The following is a 14,621-nucleotide window of genomic DNA, read 5'->3' on the forward strand; positions in this document are numbered from 1 at the left end:
CGCCAGCTGCTCAGGCTCCCAGGGCTCGCTCTCCCTTGACGTTGGTCCCCCTGGTAGACACAGTGCAGCCCAGAGCACCCAGCACATCTGCGCAGGCGCCTCTGGCCAGCCCCTCTCTCGGTGGCCGGCACGGGGGCCACCGAAGGAAAGGGTCCGAGTGCGGGGCCAAGTCGCTTAACCCAAGGCTGATTCCCAGTACCCTCTCTCATGCCCACACCCCCAGGCCTCCTCCCCACCTGCTTGTGCCGTGAGCTCCAGGGTCTGACGGCGGCTCGGCCCCTTAGAGCAGTGTGACCTTGGCCAAATGATCTGACCCCGCATCGTCAACTGTGGGAGCCACCGGCCACGTGTGGCCATCAAGCACTGGAAGTGTGTGGCCAGTCCAAACTGCGATGGGCAATCAGTGTCATACACACCCCGGATCTTGGTACCAAATCCCACCATCCGAGACTATTCCAGACTAAAGTGACGTAGGATTTCTCTAGGTGGGTTATGCCCATTTAAAGCTGGTCCCGACTGCCGGGGCGCCTGGGTGGCGCAGTCGGTTAAGCGTCCGACTTCAGCCAGGTCACGATCTCGCGGTCTGTGAGTTCGAGCCCCGCGTCAGGCTCTGGGCTGATGGCTCAGAGCCTGGAGCCTGTTTCCGATTCTGTGTCTCCCTCTCTCTCTGCCCCTCCCCCGTTCATGCTCTGTCTCTCTCTGTCCCAAAAATAAATAAAAAACGTTGAAAAAAAAATTTAAAAAAAAAAAAAAAAAAGCTGGTCCCGACTGCCAAGGGGCTAGTGGTCACTGGGCCATGGCACAGAGTCCCAGGCAGGCTCTGTCCTTCCACAGGGGCCAGGATGGCATGACAAGATGAAAAGGCCAGGGCCACCTGGCCTCACTGTCTCCTCAGGGTTCCCACACGAGAAAGAGGAAGACCAGAAGTGGGGCAACAGGGTGAGAAGAGAAACCCTCGGGGAGGCAGGGCTGTGAGGGCTGCGCCCGCTGTGAGTGCCAGCACAGCCCAGGGCAAACCCTCAAGGCCACCTTTCGCTGTGTCAAGTCAGCTCAGCTTGCTAGAAATTTCCTTCTGGGACACAAAGCCCATTGCTCCCACCTCTTGTCCCCACACTCCCCAGTGCCAGTCACTTCACAGGCACCCCTTGGGGAGAAAGAGCAGGGCCCGGGAGGGAAGGGAGAGCAGTGCCCAGGTGCTAGGTCAGAACAGCCTGGCTGGGGGTCAGAGGGGAGGCCAGCCAGGCCCAGGGCTCGGGCAAGTGCAGGACTGGCTGGGACCCCTTCCTCCATCTGTCAGGACGAGCCACTCCGGGGACGAGGGGGGATGGCAGTGATCAAGGGCTCAGAGATCTCCCAGAAAGGCACAAAGATGGGTGGCCAAGGTTCTGCTTTGGGCACTACGAGGGTTACTCCAGATTGTGGCTATTCCACCAGAGGACGTCACCAGCATTTTCTGGGGTCCTCTCCTCAGCAGGGCACAGCCAGACTGCCAGCCATTCTCCCTCGGGCCCTGGCCTGGTACAGTGAAAGGACCTGGAACAGAGCAGCCGAACTGCATTGCCTGGGCGGAGCTGAAGGGCCCCCCAGAGGGGCCCGGAGGGGCCATACCACCGGGGCCTCTCTAAGCCCCCAGCACCCCGACTTTACCAACTCAAAGGCTCACAGCTCAAGAGCTGCAAAGTCCGCCCAAGGGCTGGGAGGATGGGAATGGGTGACGGGGTCCGGACGGTCTGATCCCAGAAGGCTGAGAACACTTACGGCCTGGCAGAGACACTTCCCGAATGTCCTACAACAGCAGGCCTCGAGCCACGGGCTGCGAGCGGCTCCGTGATGAGGATGTGACACCATCTCCACCCCACCATCAGGGACCCCGGAGCACAGAGTAGGTCCCAGACTCGCCTGAGCCTGTGGTTCCCGAGTGGTGGCAGCACTCTACTCAGGAAGGGGCCCTTCGGTGAGGTGAGAGCGCACGGGCCACGGGGGCCAAAGAGTGAGGGGGGCTCCAGTCACCACTCTGCCCCTTGGCACGGGAGCAGACAGCGAATACTCAATCTTCTTCCCTAAACAGGGAGGAGAGGTGCCCTTCCCAGGGTCAGGAGAAGACCACAACCCCAGGGCAACAAGAGGGCCCCCAGGGCCACAGGGCAACCCAGCTGCCCGCAAATGCAGGCCAGCGTTGCTAGAAGTTAGGGCCCTGCTTCCCGGAGCCAGACTGGTGTGTGCAGATACGGACAGGGGACGAGCCAAGGGCCACTCACTGCCACTGACCAGCAGCAGGGCTGGGAGGCGGTACCGTGAGAGGTACGTGGCAGGAAGCACCAGACTTAACCCTCTGCAGCCCCCCACCAGCCTCCCAAAGCTAGGGCACCTGCCTGAGCGCTTCTGTCAGGTGGTTTCCCCCTTACCCGCCTTCTCGCCCTGACCTGTCTGCACTACGGTCTCCCGGGTGCACTCTGAGACCAAATCCCCAAGGCAGCTGATTCAGAGGGTCCCAGACCCAGCAAATCACATCGGATCCCTTGTGGGAAATCTGATGGCATTCCCCGGGGCCCAGCACAAAGACCCACTCCTTACCACAGCCCGCAAGGCCCACCCGAGCCAGCCCTGCTGATGCCTTGCAGCCCCTCCTGCCCAGCCCCCTCGCACAGGACCCCCATCACACCAGCTTGCTCTGCCCTGAACTTGCTGAGCCCTCCCACCTCCCAACGTTTGTGCTTCCTCTTCCCTCCACTCAAGATGCTCTCCCTCCCCACCCGTGCGTGGCCGAGGGCGTCTCGGCGTCTCGTCACCTCCTGAGCGGCTGCCCTGCCACTCTAACCTGAAGCTAACCTAACATCCGTCTCCCCTCTACCCACCTGACATCCAAATCGCACCAGCCTGCTTTGTTTTCTTTATAGCACCCATCACCGCCTGAAATCATCCTGCCTGGGGTTTGCTTATTATCTACCCCTCTTCCTAGGAAGTAGCTTCTATGAAAATGGCAATCGTGTGTGGCTTACAGAGATATCCTCAGGGCCCAGCTGAGTGCCAAACACTCAACGACACCAGGTAAGACAAGGAGGGAAGGAGCAGAAAAGAGAGAAAACAACCCCCCCCCCTCCGCAGTGTGTGATGCTAGATGGTACTGAGAGGACACGCTTGCCCAGAGCCGTGTGGTGGGCAGAGGGCAGACGTTCCCACAGCAGCAGCGTCAGATCCCAGAGCCCGGGGCTCAGCTCCAGGCCCCGCTGCCCCCCTGAGCCCGGCGCCCAGTGGCCCTGCCATCTGCCCCCTCGAGGCTCTGCGCACAGGAGCGCCGGAGGAGGGAGGAGGGCCGTGCATCTTCCTGCCTGTTTCCCGCGGCTGTCACTGTCACCCGGTCTGATTCCTGACCCGGCAGCGCACTGCGTCCTGTTCACGGCGGCTGCTGCGCGGGACCGGCTCCTTCGCGTTTCCTGTCCTCAGCTCGGGCGGGCCCCGGGGGCTGTGGCCGCCCAGCTCCGGAGCCCGCAGAACCCAGAACCGCAGCCTCCTCCCTCTGACGCCCTCGCCGGGGCGGGAGCGGCTTCCTGCAGTCGCTTCCTCCATGAGACCTGCTGCTCATGTCTTGGCTTCTCAGGCCTCCAGAAACCCAATTAACAAGTGCTCCCAGTGACCTCTCAGTGGACATACGGGTGGTTTCTGTCCCCCGATTGGGCCCTGGCTGCTGCAGGCGGGGCTTCCGCACGCTCTCCGCGCTCCGAGCTCTGGGAGGAAACAGCTGCAGCCCCCACCACCGCTGCCACCCGCCCCGTGAAGATTAACTGCATTATAGGACCCTGCACTATCTCAGGGAAAGGGCTAGCGCCTGGTGGCCTTCAGTGACATATTACTGATGTGAGCTCAGTGCTACTGCTCACAAATGGAACTTTTGGCGGTTGTGTTATTATTTTGGAACCAACCGTTTCTTTTGTTTTCCAAGACAGAAAAAAAAAAAAAAAAAAAAAGCAAGCCCAAGCTTCCCCACCCCAAAAGGAATTATCCGAGAGTCCTACTGTGTCCAACTTTCAAAGGAGGCCTTGCTAATCACTTGGCCGTGAACAGGCGATCGCCACCCACTGCAACCGAGTCCGCTCAGACCAAGTTCCCACCGACGCGGGGGCTGCAGCAAAGAAAGGGTCTGCCCCCCAATGCGGCGTTTGCTTTCCTTAGTTCTCAAACTGTGGCCTGAAGCTGGGAGAAGGAGCAGTCGTTCAGGGCACCGATACTGCAGAAACGTCATAAATAAACAAACGGCCCGCGTCCACAGGGGAGGGTCTACGTCGCTGGAGTGCTTGGGACAACGGAGGGGTGTGTTGCAAAAGACAAAAGGGGCGAACGTAAGCTTCCGTCCTGGGCCGACCCCACGAAAGCCAGTGGCGTGCACCAGGCAAAAGCACAGGCAGGTGTCAGATGTGTTAGCTCTGGGCCTGGCTCCTCACGAAGCACACGTCCATCTCAGTGACGCCTCGTCGCGCCTCGGTCGCCAGCCCTCCCCGGGGCTCTCTCAGCCGCCCAGGCTCGCTGAGGGCTTGGAGCCCCTTCCCAGGAGGCGTTACCGCAATGTCCCCAGTAAGGAAGCAGGAATAGGGCAGGGAATGTCAAAATCCCTCCAGGTCCGTCAAGCGCCCCCTTCCGCCGCATCCTTCTGGGCTGGGCTGGGCTGGGACTACAGGCTCTGTTGGTAGATTCTCAGAGGCCATGGCAGGCCCCACATTTTCCAAAGCGGCTGCCCCAGCCACTGTAAACAGAGCAGATGTGGCCCAGCTGAGGGAGATCCAGCGTGACAGGCACTCGAGACTGTACGAGAACCCTCCCGTGGCCCCGAGCTGCCCCTGGCCTTCTCCAGCCCAAGTCCAGATGGCACCCGCTATCAAGTAGACAAGGACTGAGAAACTTTGGCACGGGAGTCAGGGGTCTGGGGACAGGGGTAGCTGGAAAGGGGTGGGACTGAATTTCCATAGCAGGGAAGGACGGCCTGGGCTGGCAAAGCACTGATACACAAGGATTTGGGGGTGGGATGGTTCCAAGGATGCTTGTGAAAACCAAATGAATCACGGTGATCGACCAGACTTCACTTTTACTGAGAACAGGTGATGCCGGCTAAGTGAGGGCTGAAGGTTAGATAACAGGAAGGACTTAGAACCAGCACCCACCGAACACAGTAGTTTAAAGGAAGCAGTCTTTAGGGTTGAGGCAATGGATTCTCTACCTGGTGAGGTCTCGGACTCGGGACTTGGACGCTAATGACAAGATTAACCCATTGGCCAGTCCTGTTGTACCAGCTCCAAAACATTTTGAGCCTCTGACATAAATCAGTACGTCCACTGCCCCCGCCCACGGCCTCTTATCTCCCCATAGCTCTCAGTTTTTGCTGCCCACCCCAGCCAGAAGGAGCTTTCCCCGGGGTACTGTCTCCCCTGCTTAAAACTCTCTGATGCTCCCCCTGCACTCAGAATAAAAGCCGGATGACTTCAGAGTTGGGGCCCCCTATGCTGGGCCCCCTCCCTGTCCCTTCCTAACTCCGACCTTTGCACCTGTGCTTCTCCCGGGGGCCTCCCAACCCCATGTCACTCCTGAGCTCTTCCAGGGCTGCCTTGTGGCTTATTTACGCCAGGAGGCTGATTCTGATGGGCTGTGAGAACACTCTGGAAGCCCGGCCTCTTTCAAGGGCTACCACGGTCCAGAGACACCAGATACATGCGGCATCTGGACAAGGCATAAACAGTCACACTTGGTTCCTGGTCATTCACTCTGGAAAGGTTAGCAGGGACTCAGAACCCACCTTTAAGAATCCACACGGGAAAATCTGCCTTACAAACGTCCAGTGCTAGGGGCACCTGGGTGGCTCGGTCGGTTGAGCTTCCGACTTCGGCTCAGGTCATGATCTCACACAGGGTTCGTGGGTTCGAACCCCGCGGCGGGCTCTGTGCTGACAGCTCGGAGCCTGGAGCCTGCTTCAGATTCTGGGTCTCCCTCTCTCTCTCACCCTCCCCCGTTCATGCTCTGTCTCTCTGTCTCAAAAATAAACATTAAAAAAAATTTTTTTTTAAACACAAAAACAAAACGAAACAAAAAACAAATGTCCGGTGCTACACGTTAGATGTTTTTCCCGTCAGTTCTAAGGCAGCTATGTCCCCAGCTTAGCCTAAGTCAACCCCAAGCCCTCTTTGGTGCTCAGGAAGGTCGACTGTCAGGTAGGGATGCCACTCTTCTGCTGGCACAGGGACTCAGCAGGGGCCCATCCGATGACTTGGAAGGCACAAAACCAGGCTCTCGAATCCCTTCTCCAGGTCACCCCTTTCCCAACCCAGGCGAACCCAGTATCTCCTGACTGAGGGGCCTTGACTCCCAGTGCTGTCTCCACCTGATATGAGCCCACCCCTGGCCTCTGCAGGGGCACCAGGCTGGACCTGAGCCCACCTCCACTGCTCCCAAACCCCACTTACTTGGGGAGCTTCTGAAACACTCTGGCACCGGGGCCCTGGCCCGGACCCACCATTCAGACTCTGGGGAGAGGCCCAGGAAGCTGCAGTCCATGCAGACCATGCTTGGGCAGCAGTGAACGTGGTCAGAAACCCGGGGCTCAGAGAAGCAGGACAGCTGGCTCCCGGCCACAACATAGCCAGGTGCAGGACTGAGTCTCAACTCACGTCTTCTGACCCCAAACGCAGCTATGTTCCAATGACAGGCACACTCGGTCGCCCCTGTGATACGGGAAGCATCTACCATGTGGCAGCAGGGCGAAACCCTGGCATTGGAGTCACAGAACCCTAGGTCCAAACCCCAACGAGGCAACTCAACAACTCAACTCAGGCCCTCAGACAAGCCACATGGGCCTCCGGGCTCCAGGCCCTCTTCTGGGGAGCAGAGATACGGCTGAGGACCTCAGAACTGCAGAAACAAAGAATCTCCCCAGAGACCACAGCTCACGCTCAATGAACGGGGCAGTTCCTTCCTTCTGACCAGTCTCTCTCTCTCCTCCTAAAATGTGACCACCAATAGCAGCGATGACGACCGACTCTTACTAAGGGCTGACCCCAAGCACACAGGAGCATTTCATGCTAACGAACTCATTCAGTGCTGCCAGTGCACCATGACCGAAGGGGCTGCTGCCCCAACCTTGACGATGGGGACCAGGTGCCAAGGGGTCAAGTAAATTTAAGTCGCCAGGATGAGGCTTGAGCCCACCCCACGGGAAAGGCCAAGGCTCTGCTCTCCACCAGCCCTCTGTCTCCCCATGTCTTGGCCCACGGTCTGCGTCTTCTTCAGCAGGCTGGGCAACACGGGGTTTCTCTAAACCCTCCTCTGTGGGCCCTTGGAGTTGAACCAGAGAGGCAAGGGTCACCCAGCCCGCAGACCCTTCCCACTCTGGCTTCCACGAAGCGGGACTCAGGCATGCTGGCCTCCGGAGGGCCGGGCCCCCAGCTCACAGGCCCCTGAGCCCAGGACCAGAGCAGGGCCTGGCACCTGAGGGTGCTCTGAGCACATCGGGGAGGGCTCGAAGGGCTCAGAGGCCCAACCGGCTTCCAAAGCAGAGGCCTTCCAGAAAACCCTGGGCACCCCAGAACTGTGTTGCCTCACATCTTCTAAGACACCTCCCGGCTCGGAGAGGCTCACAACGAAAGCATGGAAAATCACCAAGTGCCACTAAAAGCTGCCTCCCTGGCATGTCCCCAGCTGAACTCCTTCTATTTTTCTTTTCCCGGGAGATCAAAGCTATTGTGTCAACACTCGGCCCCGATCCGAGTGACCTTAAGCGGGTTGCTTATGCAACCTGGTGGTGGCAGCCGGGGACGGCAAGGAGCGATCCGAGAGTCTGAACGGGGGTTTCCTTGAAGCGTGAGAACCCCCGTCAGGGGTGCCGCGCTATTGCTGACGTGCCCGTTTTTGACAGGGAAGAAACCCCAGAGAGAGCTCCAACTAGCCTCTGGCTCGGCCCTCCCTGCTCTCCCGCTGGCAGGACCCTGGCCTCCCGCTGACGCCCTCCCCCGGGAGCGGCTGACTGCCCGGAAGCAGAGCGGCAGGAGATGGGCCGCAGGGTGCGGCTCTGACGTTCCTCCGAGGGCCAGCCGCTGGCGGGACCCACGCCACGGGACGCCGCCCCACCCCGGGGAGAAACAGGAAGTGCTGTTCCCATTTTACAGACAAGGAAATGGAGGCTACAGAGGGGTGACCTGCCCCAGGGCGCACGGCTCAAAAGTGGCAGCGAGGGAAACTGAGCCCCTTTCTGACTCTGTCCGCGCCCTCTAGGTCTTGCCAGGGTCGGCTACCTGGAAAGGCCAGCCGGGCCGTCCGCGTGTCGGATGAATCTCAGCAGCAGGAAGAGCACAGAACGCAGAGTCAGGAGGCCCCGGTTCCGGCCTTCCCAGTGTCCTAAGGAACCACGCGGCTCTGGGCAAGTGGCTGACTCTCCCCGGACTCTGGAGGCCTCGCCCTCAGGTGAGGGGATGGACAGAGGGCAGTCAATTAGCAGCGGCTGCCAGGATCCCGGAGGGGAGGAGTCTAAGACCTCCTCAAAGTTCAAGCAGAAAACACGCTACTGCTTAGCAGTGTCCATCAAGAGCACAGAATCGACGTGCTGGATCCGTGCCCCCTGCCACCACCCGGTGCCCCCTGCCACCACCCCGTGCCATCCACCCCTCTGATGGTCCAAGTCTTAAAGACTCTCTTCCTTTGTTCGAGCCCATCCTGACTGGTTCCTCATCAGAGGCAAGTACTCCCATGCACCCACAGTGCGTTTTGCCTTTACTTTTATTTAGCATTTATTTCGTGCCAATTAGAAATCCCGGGCTTTCCGTTGACTGCCCTTCACCAGCTCCTCATGCCTGCCTGCGTTCTGTGTTGTAAAGGGCGATGCATCTCTGAATTCCCCTATTTGCCATCCGCACGGTTCCCCACGCCAGCAGGAGAGGTCTAAGGGTGCAAGACTGCGGGCAACTAAATCCGGCAGAGTGGCCAGCCGGGGGCAGTGCAGGCAGGAGGCGGCCACAAAGGCTCGGACGAGCCAGGCCTGAGCCCAGGGACTCTGCCAAGGAAAAGCACGGCTGGCTGTGGCTGCCGGGGCTGCCTGAGTGGGAAGGTCACGCAGCCAGTAGTGCGAAGGGCCACCCCACACGGGGGCTGAGGAGGGCCGCTCCCCTGCTAAAGGCAACCCCCGCTGGCAAGCAGGGTGGACCGTGGAAGGCTGACCCAGGGACACCGTGCCAACAAAGAGCCACGAGTTACTGATGAGCATCTGTGATACCCCTCCGGCAGCTTCGGGCCACAGCCCCCCGCCCTTCCGAGCCCCCAGGGCCCCAGCCAACCCCGCTCGCCTGGACTCGACTCCCAGACTCGTCCTGGATCAGTGCTCGGCACAGTTGCTACCTCGTGCTTCTCCCCTGCCCCACGCTGCCCCCGGCCAGCTTTCTGGGCCCCTCAAACATCTGCTAACACAACAGTTGCTGCCTGTTCTGGGGCTTGCTCCAGGAGGTTTGAGGACTCAGTGTGTGGGCAGCTGCGATCAATCAAACCTCTGTTTCAGCATCCCGACCCCTCCTCACAAATGCCTCGCTTCTGTTTGAAGCACTGTTGAGAAATACAATTTGTTGCTCCTGCAGGCTGACCAGCTTGGAGTCAAAAATACAGCAAGGACTGGGACACCCAGGGGCACGGCATTCGGCGGGTACCTCTTTTTAATTGTGGCTTTTTTTTTTTTTTTCCCCTGAAAACTTGGCTCCCACGCATGCGATCCGGGCCTAAATGGCCACGCACGGCGCAGGTCTCGCTGGGAGTCAACCGACGCTTGCCAGCCACGCCAAGTCTCCAAGAAGCAATAACTAATAAACACGTCGGCAAAAGTCCCGCTGATAAACAACTCCGATGCTCAGGCCGGGCCCTGCTCTCAATGGCACACATTCACACAGAACACCGGGCAGAAGGGGTCACGTGGGGAAAGCCGAGCGGGAGGTCAGCACCATGTGACCCGGGCAGGGGCGGGCGCGACTGACCCTCCGGGCCGCCTTCGGGCAGCTGCTCTGGGAGCCTCGTGGCTACGATGCCAATTCCGGGGCGGGGCAGGCCTCCCTGGGCCGGGTCCTGGAGCTGGTTCTCCCAGTGGGGACCCTCCTCGCTGCAGCCTCCCCCCTCCCGCTGCAGGAGCCGCCTGCAGCCTCGCTCGGCATCCCCGTCCGTGCGCTGGGCGCTGAGGTTTTAACAAGATGTGAGCAAAGGTGGACAGGTCTGAAGGCAATCGCTGACCCCCCCCGACCCACCGCGGTCCGGCCTCACTGCCCGAGAGGCATCGGCCACTGCCGGCCAGCTGTGCCCAGGGGTGCTGGCCAGGGGCAGGGCGGGGCATCCGGTGAGCTCCCAAGACCATGTCTACCTAGTCCCACGGGCTGCAGACGTGACACAAAACGCTCACACGTGGCCAACCTCCTCTGGCGGAGGTGGTTCCGAATCCGACACCGCTTCATGACCCTCGGCTCCGAGCACGGAGCTCACCGCGGGCCGAGCTGAGCGGCAGGGCAGGCCTCCTCCCCGTTCTCAAAAGGAAAGGACGAGGCAGGAAGAGGAACAAAGAAGGAGAAGTAAATGGCAAGGGCAGAAAAGGGAAGGGAAACACAGAAGGAAAGAAATGGGCAAATAGAGAAAAAAGGGAGTCCTCACAAGGGACTGAGTGTGCCTCCTGGGGCCATCACCCCCGTCCTAGTTCTGCCTCTGGAGTCGCCCAGAACGAGCCCACGCCTTCCCTCCCAACATGTGCAACAGCAACGCCAGGGGCACCCGTCCGCACTCCCTGCGTGCCAGCCGGGGCGCTAGGTCGTGCGTGTACACACAGGCAAGGATACACACACACGTGTTATCAGTAGATACAGACACACACGTACGTTCACACGTACATATATCTGCACGTCGCAGACACACACGTACAGGTTGACACGTTATACCCACGCGCACACATGCGTTATTTCCCTTATTCTTCCGGCAGAAGCCACAGCAGCTGTGGGGACGATGTGCTTTGCTGCACAGAGATGTCAAGTAATTTGCCCAGGGCTGCCAGCCTTCTGCCCCTCATCTGGACGCCTTCTGATTTGTCGCTGTGCCCCCAGGCCCCAACTGCAGATCCAAAAGTGAACACCATGTTCTAGAAGGACGGCAGTGTCCGCAGGAGGGGCTGGATGGACGAGGCTTCAGGGGCTCTGGGTACCCCCCACCCTTGCTCCAGGCACCCTGACTGATGGCCAGAGAAAAGCTCCTGCATGCTCACCCACACCCCGGGAGGTGTGCCCTGGGCCCGGAAGGCTCCGGCCCCAGTCAGCGCCTCAGGAAGCCGGGGTTTCTCAGAACTCCCTGTACTCCGAGGGTCTAACCGGAAAGGCACTCTGCACCTTTGATGTGACAATCTCATACACCTGGTCCCAGATCTACGCACACAAAGGGGCTCCTTCACAAAAATGCTCAGTTAGAACCCCCTGCCCCCAGGAAAGTGAGTATTTACAAACCAAGATCACAAGACCTACAAAAAAGGGTCCAAGATCTAGGTTGGAGAAACAGAGCAGTGCCGACCCTGGCTACAGGCCTGTCTTTCCATAGATGCGCAGCCCCTGCTCCTGCCCCAGCAGTTACAAATGCTGAGAAAGCCACAGCCCACAGGGGCTGGTATCTGGGCAGTCCCACGTCAGCTGTCACCTGGCCAGGGGCAGGTGTCTGTATACCAGTGACATGCTCAGCTCCTGGGGTTCCCAGGCAGAGGACCCTACACGTTCCAGGCTGGATCCAGGGCTCTCTGCAAAGGCACTGGAGTTGCCCTAGGCCTGGCTTTTAAAAAGGCTCCTGGAAAAGCAAGGCCCACCTCGCGAGGCCATAAATTATACAATGGGGGAGCCAAAGCAGGCAGAGCCCTGCGGAGACAGGACTGGCCGGGGCTCTAGAGGCTTGGTCGGGGTGGCTCAGGGTCCAACCCCAGGGCTCCAGTCGCCCCCTTCTGGCACACACACTTCCCAGGGGCCCCTTCTGCACTTGCCCCGGACTCTGCCCTACCCAGGCCTTGGCTAGAGAAAGGCGGGAGGAATCAGGGCGGCCTCACCGGGATCTTGGAGGCCTGCCTGGAGCCAATGAAGCAATCTACACATCTGGGCACAGCCCCACTGAGCAATAGATTTTCAAACAGTTTCTACCCGAGTGAGGACGGGAAACGTCTCCAGTGACGCCAGTGGTGTTACTCCGACTGGTGGCTAGTAAAATATAATAACACGTGTAAGTTGTTTTTATTACCTATCTAGCTTATTAGGTAATAAAATAAGCTCAACATTAAAAACTTCACTGAAGCCATTTATCACACCCAGAACTCAGGGCTCTGGGTTTCCTTCAGAAGTCACCCAAATCTGTCACCTTTCCAGCCTCTTTACCTATTTAAATTTCTCCAGAGAAGGAAAATTCCACTCGCGTGTCCAACACTGATGAATGTGTTCGGCCGTTGTCTAGCTAGTAAAGCAAAACATGTCCACGACTTAGGAAAAAGAAAGGGACACACCTGGGGGCAGCGATGGAAGAAATGGAAACTGGAAAATGAGGGCAGAGGATGGAGGTTTCTTCCCCAACATGGGGGAGGCAGAGTCTGTCACGAGCCTGTCCTCCAGCTGCCCCGGGCCATGGCCGGGCTCTGGAGCCAACAGCCAGACAGTCTGGACTCTGGGGCAAGGTGCCTGCTCAAGACTTGAGACACCTGCCCCTCTTCTTTTTGTGGGCCGGGGGAGGGGAGGGCAGGTATCTCTAGGCTGGGAGGGGGTCTAGAGAAGAGAAGGAAATGCCACCGACAGAAGCGGCATTTTTACTCTAAAGCAAAAGGAGGTCCGGCTGAAAAAGCAGCCCTGGGCACTGAAGGAAGGCCGTCAGGTCCAAGAGGAGCCGCCACGAGGCTGCCTGCCCAGAAGTGGCCACGGGCTGCATGAGCGAGGCCAGCCGGTCTGGGTCCCCTCACACCCAGCGGCGACCGATGCTTCCACAACAACACAAGAGGAAGGGGAAACCATGGCACGGAGCGCAGGACCTCCTAGACACAGGACACAGACTGCATCCCACCCCCCACCCATCCTTCCCCGGGCCTCACTGTCAAACTCACAACCTCAGGCCTCCTCGGGAAGAACCAGACGCAGGGGGCACTCAGGCTCAGAGACTGCCCTAAAGACAGAATATTAACTCCCAAGTTCATCTCGTTCGAATCAATACCCGCGATCAGTGTTAGCACGAGGCAGGGCTCCAAGACACAGAGGATAAAGTGCACGGGCGGGCGCATGTGGCCGGAGGCCTCGCCTACGGTGAACGGCGAGGCGGACGGAGGTGGCACAGAGGACAGCAATCACAGCGTCTTGATGGTCTCACGTTGTTGACAGTTTAATCCCTCACCCTCTAAAACCATTACCCACAGTCCTGACCCCAGGACCAGCCTAATCCGAGGGACAATGAGTCCTGGCCTGTGCTACAGGGACGGGGTTTCAGGCACAGAGGCTCCAGCGAGGTGCCGGAAGGGGATCACCAGTGCCGGGTGACAACGGCCTGCCCCCGTAACGCCTCGCCTCCCGCCATCTGCCTGCCCCTGTACCGCCAGCACTGTGCTCACAGGGAAAGAGCATTTCTGACTTTTCTGATTTTAAAGACACTAAAATTAAAAACCGAACTTGGTATCATCGTTCTTCGAAGAGGATTTTAAAACACAGGGGAAGAACCCACTGCTGGGCCCCACGCATCTGCCTGGGATGGGCCAGGAGCAGCAGAGGCGCCCACGAGCACCCAGGTGCTCCCGCGGGGCCTCCCGTGTGGCCGGGGCTCTTACCTGCGCCATCTTAGCAAGGTCTAGGGAAGGCCTCTGCTCCTGCACCTCCTCTGGGCGCCGCCGCTTGACGCCGACCTTCTTGTCGTTAAGGACGCACGGCTGGGAGCGGCTTCGGGACAGCCCGCTGGAGCGCCTGGCCAGCTCTGGTGTGGAGGCAGGTGTGCTGTTGGCTGAGGGTGGACAGTACTCCGCAAAGGAAAACTGCTCGTGCGAGCAGGAGAAGGACCGCTGCATGTCGAGCCGGCCGCCTCCCACGGGGGTCGGGTCAGGGCTCCAGATGTCGCCCGCCTGTCCACAGGTGGCCGAGCCCGGCGCCCCTTGGCAGGGCTGACCTCCAAAGCGGTGGTGGAACCCTGCCTGGTCATAGGGCGAGGAGAGCGCATTGGCCCGGGAGGGGAGGCTGAAACTAGAGCTTCTCTGCATGGTGCTGAAGCCGTTGGAATAGCGCTGGACGCTGCCCCCGCTGTAACAGCGTCTCTTCTCCACCGGAGTCCAGACTTTGGAGCCCAAGGGCCTCCACGATGTCCGGCAGCTGGACATTTCATCGGAGAAGGACAGTGACCGGCACTGGCGTTTGCTGGGGGGTGCTGAGGGGTTCCCGTTGTGGTCGCTGAGGCTGAGGTCTTTGATCAGGTTGGTGACCGCGCAGGCGGTCGCTGCCTCCCGGTGCCACAGAGCGCCGTCCTGACACTTCTCGGGCAGGCACTCCCAGATGCTGGCGCTCGGACTGCTCGATCTGAAGAGGGCATTTCCTGTCCAGGTCTCGCCATCTGTCATTTTCTGGTTCAGAAATGACAAAGAGAAA

The 14,621-nt window shown here is 59.5% G+C and overlaps 1 protein-coding gene across 1 annotated transcript in view; it reads right to left on the reverse strand.

Annotated features, from left to right (window-relative positions):
- The window catches only part of FAM53B (family with sequence similarity 53 member B), a 76,001-nt gene that overhangs the window by 40,841 nt on the left and 20,539 nt on the right, over window positions 1-14,621 (reverse strand). The window contains 2 exon segments of the mRNA XM_019424670.2: window positions 13,817-14,542; window positions 14,544-14,596. Coding sequence (XP_019280215.2) covers window positions 13,817-14,542; window positions 14,544-14,596 — 779 coding nt within the window.

This window comes from Panthera pardus, unplaced genomic scaffold (genome assembly GCF_024362965.1).
Source record: "Panthera pardus isolate Hobbes unplaced genomic scaffold, ASM2436296v1 HiC_scaffold_22, whole genome shotgun sequence".
In the NCBI taxonomy this organism is placed as follows: Eukaryota; Metazoa; Chordata; class Mammalia; order Carnivora; family Felidae; genus Panthera; species Panthera pardus.